The 9,637-nt window shown below is 44.8% G+C and overlaps 1 protein-coding gene across 1 annotated transcript in view; it reads right to left on the minus strand.

Annotated features, from left to right (window-relative positions):
* LOC147630679 (Actin-like ATPase superfamily protein) overlaps positions 1 to 9,166 on the minus strand; it is a 45,335-nt gene extending 36,169 nt beyond the window's left edge. The window contains exon 1 of the mRNA XM_086810625.1: positions 8,546 to 9,166. Within this exon, the coding sequence (XP_086666751.1) occupies positions 8,546 to 9,091 (546 nt within the window). The 5' untranslated portion in view covers positions 9,092 to 9,166. The remainder of the gene's footprint in view (positions 1 to 8,545) is intronic.
* Between the last annotated feature and the right edge of the window lie 471 nt (positions 9,167 to 9,637).

Consider the following 9,637-nt stretch of genomic DNA (forward strand, 5'->3'; position numbering starts at 1 on the left):
ATTTGGCTGCTGAATTTCTGCACCACCTACATCATTTGCTGGCTGTCTTGTACCCTCATGAGTTGGATCACCAACTGTGGAATGAAACTCCATGGGTAGTAGACCTTCAAACACATCATTTTCAGCCTGATTTGCCTCATAACCAGCCATGGATATTTCTGATTTTTCATCAAAAATCACATCCCGACTGATGAATATCTTCCTGGATAGTGGGTCATATAACCTGTAGCCCTTGCTCTCACGGCTATACCCAACAAAAATGCATTTTGTGGCTTTATCATCCAGCTTCCTCCTCAACTCTTTGGGTATGTGTGCATATGCAAGACACCCAAAGATACGAAAATGCGATACAGAAGGCTTGCGGCCATGCCAAGCCTCAAAAGGAGTAATAGAAACCAATGCCTTTGTGGGACATCGATTCAAAATATGACAAGCACACATTACTGCTTCCACCCAAAAGATATGTGGTAGTCTTTTTGCCTTTAGCATACATCTGGCCATCTCCATGAGTGACCGATTTTTCCTTTCTGCAACCCCATTCTGCTGTGGAGTGTAAGGAGTAGTATACTGATGTTTTATACCTCTACTCCCAAGAAAGGAATTCAGCACATGTGACATATATTCCCCCCCTCGGTCAGAACGGAGAGTCTTCACTTTGCATCCTGACTCTGTCTCAGCAAGTGCTACAAAGGCCAAAAATGCATCATATACCTGTGATTTCTGTGTCAAAGGATAGACCCAGCATATACGAGAGAAGTCATCAATAAATGTTGCAAAATAAAAGCAACCACCTAATGACTTTGTCTGCATGGGACCACAAAGATCACTATGTATAAGTTGCAACTTTGCAGTTGCTCTTAGAGCCTGATCACGTGGGAAGGAAAACCTGTGCATTTTTCCCAAAATACATCCTTCACAAATATGATCTGGAGGCTTCTCCATGAGAGGTAGATCTGTAAACATATTATGTCGCTGCATAAGCATAAGACTCCCAAAATTTACATGCCCCATGCGAGCATGCCATAACTCCGCATCAACCATAGCTGGAGTAAGAGTGAATGCATGATAAGCAGACTGATCCACTGGCTGAAATGCATCCAACTGATAAAGTCCATGACATAATGTACCAGTAAGCATCAAGGTCAAGGCATTAGCTTTGTCTCTGACCATGCATTTATCATCATCAAAGTGGACCTGCATTCCACAATGTGCTAAAGAAGAAATGGACAACAAATTCTTCTTTATCCCTGGTACATATAAAGCATCTGTAAGGCGGAGAATGGAGCCATCAATGGCTGTGAGCTGAATCTCCCCAATGCCACGAACTGGATATGAAGCATTGTTGGCACACTGAACAGTTTTGCCAACAGGGGCAGGGCCAACATGACTAAACAAATCCCTGCGAGATGTGATATGCTTTGAGGCACCACTATCAAAATACCAAGTACATGCATGCTCTGTCAAACTGAGTGCCTGTGAAGACCAAGAGGCATCATAGCTGCATGTATAAAAACAGTAATCCCTGTCCTCAACAAAAGAAGCAGTCTCTGGAGGAGCTTTAGAAGTATCATTAACTGACATCCCAGCTTCCTTTGCCTTCTCTTTGGCAATCCTCTTCCTACATTCCGTGATGTAGTGACCTGGCTTCTTGCAGTAATGACATTTGCCCTTCTTCTTGGGCTGTCCATCACCTTTCTTGGTATCCTGTGAAAAAAACACCATCACCTGAGTTTTGATTTGCACTCTTTGGCTGAGTTTTTCCTTTCCCCTTTTGACCTGTCGTAAATGCTTGTTCAGCATTTGTGTTCATGTTCATATTCTTCCTCATTTGCTCCTCTTGTAGTAAGAGAGCAACAAGTTCCTAATACTTGAGGGGTTCAACAGCATTCCTCATGCTGAGGTTCAAAGAGGTATGGAAAGCCAAGTAAGATCTTGGCAAAGAGTGCAAGATGGTGGACACAAGCTGTGTCTCAGGAATAATCTCATCCACATTGATGAGTTGCTCTCTCAAATCCTGCAGCTTGTTTAAGTGGCTAGACATATCATCTCCTTCATTCATCTTCTGATTTTCCAGCTCTCTTTTCAAAAATGAGATCCTAGCCTCATTACGAGCAGCATACATCTGCTCCAAAGTCACCCATGCATTATGTGAAGAGCCAGCTGAACGAATATGAGGTATAATGGACCTCTGAACTGACAATGCAATGAGTGACAAAGCTTGTGCATCCCTGGCATCCCATGTCTTTTGAGCATTTGTTCTCTGAACAGGCAATGGCTGTCCTGGAGCCTGTACCTGTTGTCCTCGTCCACGAGTACCCCCTTGGGGAGGAGTCTCTGGAGCCAATGGACCTGGACGTGGTTCATCACCACTAACAAAATCCCAAAGACCTTTTGCCACAAGCACATTTTTCAGCATAAAACTCCACAAGGAGTAGTTCGTGCCATCCAATTTGTCTTCCTTAGACAAATATGTGAATACATCACTTTGTTGTTGATTTGCCATTATGCTTTACGCACAATGTTGTACCTGTTTACCAAGAAACCCAATAGCAAAAACCCTGATAATAACTGTACTCCACTGAATACAGTTCACCCAAATCTGCCTGCACTCTCAATCCTCTGAATGTGCAGCTCAATGCACCAATGACTAAGTAGAGCAGCAAATGGCGTACACAATGCCAAAATGCCCCAAAAATGCCCAAATTTGCTGCACCCAAACTGTGCAAAAAAACCTGTATTGTTCTTTGCTAGAAAATCTGCCTGTTGTGCCTGTATATTTTCACAGAGAAAATAAAAATGCCCAATATTCAAAATATGTTACGCTTACCACTTCTGTATTGTGCAGGTACTCAGCAACTCAGTCGAGGTGCTGTACGGAAGCATGTACGAAAGAAGAAGACTAAAACTGCAGTTGAATACTGTCCTGCGCAGGTTTGTACAGAGGCGCAGTCTTCGAAGCAGGTACAGTTTGCGCACAGAAGGTACAGTCGCCAGGTGTGTACAGTCGCCAGATGCAGAAGGTGTGTACGGGCAGCAGGCGCAAAGGTGTAGCTGAAGGCGCACTGGTAATGGTGGCTGCGCTTGACTGTACGGTGGCTGCGCTTGACTGTACGGGCAGGTACAATCACTGAAGGCAATGCAGGCGGCGCACAGGTGTACGGGCTGAAGGCCGACTGAAGGCGGCGCACAGTGGGTGTACGGGCAGCAAGTTCTGAGACCTTAATATGGCACACAACTATGGCAAAGTACGGGCAGTGCTAGGCAGAGCTTCAATGGCTCTGATACCAATTGAAGGCACTCAAGGATTAGGGTTAGGGTTTACAGAAGGCAATCAGGCGTGGAAACCAAGAGAGAGGAGTGAACACGACTGTTGTATGCTTCAATGATTAGAAAAATCAAGTACAATAGCCACATGATAGTGACCCTAAAAGATAAGTGTTCACATGTCCGACCATAAATGTGCCGGGTGGACCAAAACACTTATAAACTGCATATAAGTGAAACTGAACTAAACTGGGGGGAAAAAACCTCCACTAACTGAAGTAAAAAGTGCCCCAGTAACCTACTGATGATCACTAGCACTCCTCTGGGTGCATACACAGCATAAAACCCAACACTTATGTTCTTGAAACTGATGCCAGTGACTATGCCATCGGGGTTGCTCTATTTCAAGATGGTAGACTGCTTGCTTTTGAAAGTAAAAAGCTAGACGACACTCAATCTCGTTGGCCAACCCTTGAGAAGGAGCTTTATGCTGTGATTCATGCTCTCAACGTTTGAAGACATTATTTATATGGCTCCAAGTTTGTGGTATTGACTTGTGATGCGGATGATTTGAGAGGAAGGAAAGCTCATTGGGCTGAGTTAATGCAAGATTTTGATTTTGAGATTCGTTATAGAAAAGAGTCCATGAATAGTGTTGCAGATGCGCTTCGTCGAATTAGAGAGATGAATACTTTGTCGTTCACCAAGATTTCTACTGACTTATTTCAGTCATTGAGAGAGCTTTGCAGGACTGATAGTTATTTTGGTCCATTTTGGCAAAAGATCCAGGACGGGAGCTCATTGATTGACCAAGACTCAATGACTGAGCAGTCTACCATTCAGGCTGCAGGAGGCCAATGGATGATTTGGAATGGTTTACTATTCCATAATGACAAAATTTGTGTACCACAGATCCCGGACATTAAGTCCAAGATTCTTAAGGAGTGTCACGACGCCCCTTTTGCTGGACACCCTGGGGTACACAGGACACTATCGTTAGTGAAACACACTTTTTATTGGCCAAAGATGAAAGGGTATGTAGAAGATTATGTTCTAAAGTGTCAAATTTATCACGCAAATAAAGCTGAACGCTTTGCAAATCCCAGGTAATAAATGGAAAAGTATTTCCATGGATTTTATTACCGGATTGCCAAGAACACATCAAGGCCACGATTCTATTTGGGTTGTAGTAGATCGCTTGATAAAAATAGCTAGATTTTTACCGACCCGGAAGACTATTACAGCTACGCAATTAGCACGACAATTTATCGAGCAATTGTTTAGACTGTACGGGTTACCGCAAGACATAGTTAGTGATAGGGACTTTAAATTTACGAGTGATTTTTGGAAACTTGTTTTTGAGAAGTTAGAAACAACTTTGAATTTAAGTTCCTCCGATCATCCTCAATCTGATGGCCAAACTGAAAGAGTGGATCAGATTTTGGATGATATGCTTCGAGCATATGTATCCAAAAGACAGAGTTCATGGGAGGATTATCTTCCTATGTTAGAATTTACATATAACAGTACTAAGCATACGAGTACAGGTTTTAGTCCTTTCATGCTTATGTATGGTTTTCAACCTACATCACCTGTTACAGTAGGATTCTCAAGACTTCAGCATGATGCAGCACGTAATTTTTTACAAGATATGCAGGAAATGTTACAAGTTGCGAAGGAATCTATTAGAAGTGCTCAAGACCGAGACATATTTTATTCTAATAGACATCGTTCACCCAGAGAGTTCTCTGAAGGAACAATGGTGTATTTGCGAGTTCCGAAAGATTCCGAGACTTTACGGACAGGTCGATCTCCGAAATTATCCCCTAGATACTGTGGACCATTTTCTATTACACGAAGGATTGGTTCAGTTGCATATGAATTGGATTTCATGTGAAAGTTCATCCTGTATTTCATGTCAGTAAACTTAAGGAAGTGCTGGGTGGAATAGACCAATTAGTTACTCTTCAAGAAATTATAGATGTCGAGGACATGACATTTGTTCCGCACGAACCTGAAAAGATTCTTGGATTTCGTGAAAGAAGATTGCGTAATACGCTTCTCACGGAATACAAGATCAAGTGAAAGGATCGTGTTGAGGAGGACGCTACATGGGAGGCATTGACTACTCTTCAGAGAGATTACCCTAGCTTTTTAGTGAGCTCAGGAGTGAGCTCTTAGAGGAAGGGGAGTATGTCATGTGCACAATGTGTATCTACCGTGTGCTACACACACACAAGACTAGCTTCGAGGTTTGGGGAAACTTGGAGCTAGGCAGGCTGATTGGCGAGCTGAGTTAGGGCCCAAGTATGGACGGGCGGGCGTCCAAGTGTGGACGCCCGATGACCGGCCAAGAGCCTATAAAAGGGTGGCCAAGGTTAGTCATTAGTCATATAGAGTCTCACGAGATTTGTGAGAGCTCTATGGTCTTGGAGCCTGGATCTAGTGCAGACGTGCACCTACTTTACGCAGCCGAGGCCGGCAGCAATCTCGAGACCCGCGAGGGTAGCTTCGTGGCGGTATGGGACGTCGCGAGGAGGATTTTGGTCAATACGTCAACCTAGTTAGCTCAGCTCGTGGCTCAGTGGGGGGACAGCCAAGACTGTGGGCTTGCCCACGGCTGTCATGGTTGGGAGGTGAGTCAGGCCTGCACCCCCTTGTTGTTTGTTTGTTTGCAGGTTTCGAGCCTCGTACCAGGAGCGTTCCACGAGGAGATCCGGTGGGGATTTGACAAGATCTTCACATATTTCTCTGCCATCTCGAGCAAATCTGCCATCTCGGGGGTTCACATGGTCTTGTGAAGGTAGGGTGGGTGGGAAAAAATTTTGAAGAAGAGGCTGCACTTTGTTGCAAGGTGGCTATCCAGCAATGTCCCCCGCCTTCCACCCGCTTCTCCACGTCCCGTAAAGCCCAACTATTCTCCAATCAGGTGCCGAACTCTACTATATACAAGAAAGAGTATATCCAATACAAAATTGTGGGAGGACAAGAGCCCCAATATATATGGACTGGGGCTGCAGTCGGCCCTGTCTAAAACAGGCTGACAGTCCCAATATGGCCCACAACTAGAAATAAATCTAGTCGCCTTTGTCTAAAACAAGCTAACAGCCCCAATATGGCCCACAACTAGAAATAAATCCAATCGGCAACCAATAGGCAAGTCGGCCAGCCCACAACCAAAAAAATACCTAGTCGGCCAGCAGTAAATGATGGGCCCCTCCTGAGCAGCCAAATCCTACCGGCCGACAAGGAAAAAAACGCCCCCCCCCCTCCCCGACTACGGAAAAAAATGGAAAAAATCAAGAACATGATCAAAGAGTCCTCATAAGAGTGCACACACCCACATCACTGGCCCTCACTCCCTACAATGTAATATGGTACAGACAGGAGATGAATGCTAACAGTGGCATGCGAGTGAAGCTAGTTGACAGCTACTAGTAGATGACTAGGAGCATCGGTGCATATATATACGTGGCTAGCCAAATCATCATATTCATCTGCTTTCCTCAACATTGTACTTCACAAAGCGTTTGTTTGTAGGTGTGGTGCTAGCCAGGAGTGAACAGTAGGTCACAAGGTTGTGATTTGACGTCTTCATTCTCAACCACATCTTGTACTTGAATTTCAGTCGTATTATTCTTTCTTGTATATAATACAAAGCAGCAGTTCAGAACTCGTGTGTGTTGTATGTGTGATTCCGCCACACTCATCTCTCTCTCTCTCTCTCTCTCTCTCTCTCTCTCTCAAACCCTCGTGTAATTCATATTCTCATGGTAGTCATCCACCGACAATAAACCATCAACTCCATCATGCATAGTATGGACTAGATACTACAACATCCCAACTAACGTCATCAGTGTGGGTGTAGAACTTGGTATCAATATATGCTCCCACACACACACACACCACACACACACAGCATACATTCATACAAAGGTCTATGTGCTCAGTTTCTGTCAGAGCTCCGGAGATACTGAGTTTCCTTGTGTAATGATATACAATCATGTGGTTGTTAACCCGATGACCCAAGCACTTAGGACTTCCATGTGTCATTATGGTGCAAATAAAGTAATCCTAGACCTATATCAAATATTGTGGCAAATTAGAGAAGAGATACATAAGGCTCAAACAAAGGGAGAAGTTTCTTCCAAACGAAAAGAGTACTTTCAAGATCATCATCACGCAGCTCATTCATGTCATTCTAAGCTAGAGTTATCAAGCACCTGGAAGATGCACTTGGTATTTCATTCACATAGTCTTATAGAGTACCATAGGTTTCACTGCCTGAGGAAGATGAGCCCCAGCTAGTGGACGAAGAGGGGTCTTCAAGAGGCATTAGTGCCTCAACAGGTGATTCACAGTACAAGCAAGGATCTTGCAAAAAGAAACTTCAGTATCTCCTCAAATTTAAGGGTTATGTGGTACAACAAATTCAAGGGTTGTGTGGTACAACAAACTACTTGATTTGATGAAAAGCAATTCAAGGACAAGTCTCGCCCATGCAATTGAGGTCATCCATACAAGCAAGAACCTACCTAGGAGGAGCATTGCACACTGTTGTCGCCGTAGGATCATCAAAGAGGACGGCAGAAGCAAGCGCCATGACGATCGAACAATGACAACCTAAGGTGTGTGGATGGCTGCCTACATGCCCACTTGCACAGGAACACACCCTTAGTATAAGATGTCCCCAAGAGGATTTGAACCCAAGACCTCCTATAGAAAGTCCAAAGCTCACACTCTCGATCAGGGACGATGGTTACAATGGACATCAAAGATCGTGACTCAACTTGCGACCCTTAGATCTACCAAAGTTGTGCAAGGTGTTTACTTGAATCGATCGAGCGACTAACTTATGGGGTTCGTCCCGCGGCTTATCCACTGCTTACAAAGTGGCCAATATTTGGAAGGACCTTGCGGTATTCGGGTGTGTATGTGGTTAGTATGGTGTGTGTGTGTGTAACGAGTGAAATTCCCGTGTGCAACTAGGAATGGAATAAGACCTCACTTTTAAAATTTAAAAAAAACCTACCTAGAAGGAACTTCAATATCTCCTCAAATTGAAGAGTTACAACAAGCTATCTGGTGTGATGAAAATCTGTTCACCGATGCATCTTGCCCCTGATTGCGAGCTTATACAAGAAATTGTAAGGAAAGACTCTTGTGCACATATGAGCGAATGAAGATATGAAAGTGCTAAAAGTTGTAGGTGCAATCAGTTATCATTTCTTAGTTGGCCAGGCATACGTAAGCAAAGCAAAAAACGCGCGACCGTTATTACCTGCTCTATGTTGTAGCCAGGGCTGGGGTCGTTGGAGATCTTGAGGACCCTTGCAAAACGATCCAGGCAATTGCCCACGGCAATGTCGATGGTCTCCCCGAAGATCCTGTACTTGCCCTCACTGTAGGCGATAACCTGAGTGTTGCCGCCACTGACGTAGAGGACCACGGGGTCCACAGCTCCGGTTACCACCCGCCCCATCTCTATGTGGGCCACACAGTGGTTTACTGCCACGATGGGCTTGTTCCATAGCAGCGAGAGGATGCGGACCACCACGGCTCCAGCCTGCAAGGGGGCGCCCATACCGGGGCCCCTGGTGTAGCAGAGGCAGTCGATGTGGTCCGGGGACAGTTCCGCCTCCTGCAGGGCCGCGTGTACCAGCGGCAGAATGTGGCGCTGGTGGTGTATGGCCGTCTCCCGCGGAAGGAAGCCCTGACCAGGTGGTGTCATGTAGGTCTGGCGGGGATTGGCCAGGATAGAGCCATCCAACCTCACAATCCCCACCCCAATCTTGTTAGCAGAGCCTTCAATCCCCAGAGCGATCATGACGGACGAGCTACACAACACCTACGGCTCTGCTAAATACAGTGAAGGGTTTGAAAGCACTGTTAACAATAAATAATAATAGGAAAATCGAAATGCATCAAAAAATTTACCCTTCCAAAGAAATGCTTCGATTTGAAAAATTAGTGAAGGTGCCCCCTCCCCTTTTTTTAAAAAAAATTGCGCAACTAATTCCTAATTGATGAGAGGACTCCTCTCAAGCCCCAGCAACAATACAAGGTAGCATCATTTGCGATAGCCAGCAGGGTTTGAACCCATAAACTCAAGCATATCAACCAACCACCTTAACATCTGAGCTACCGGCTAATGATAATGCCCACTGCCCTTCAAAATTATAAGGGAAAAAAAATGCTAGTCACGTCAAATGAAATATATATTAGGGTTGCCCTTCAAAACCAAGGGCTTCCACTCGTCCATCCTTTAGGCCCATGCCCGCTTTCTTCTGCGAGAATATCTACCCTCTAGAGGGGACCTTGATACATTGTAAGTTACAGGAATTCCAATGCTCTCTACACCAGTTAGAGTTAG

The sequence above is a fragment of the Cibotium barometz genome, chromosome 16 (assembly GCF_041138505.1).
Source record: "Cibotium barometz isolate CiBa-2024 chromosome 16, ASM4113850v1, whole genome shotgun sequence".
In the NCBI taxonomy this organism is placed as follows: Eukaryota; Viridiplantae; Streptophyta; class Polypodiopsida; order Cyatheales; family Cibotiaceae; genus Cibotium; species Cibotium barometz.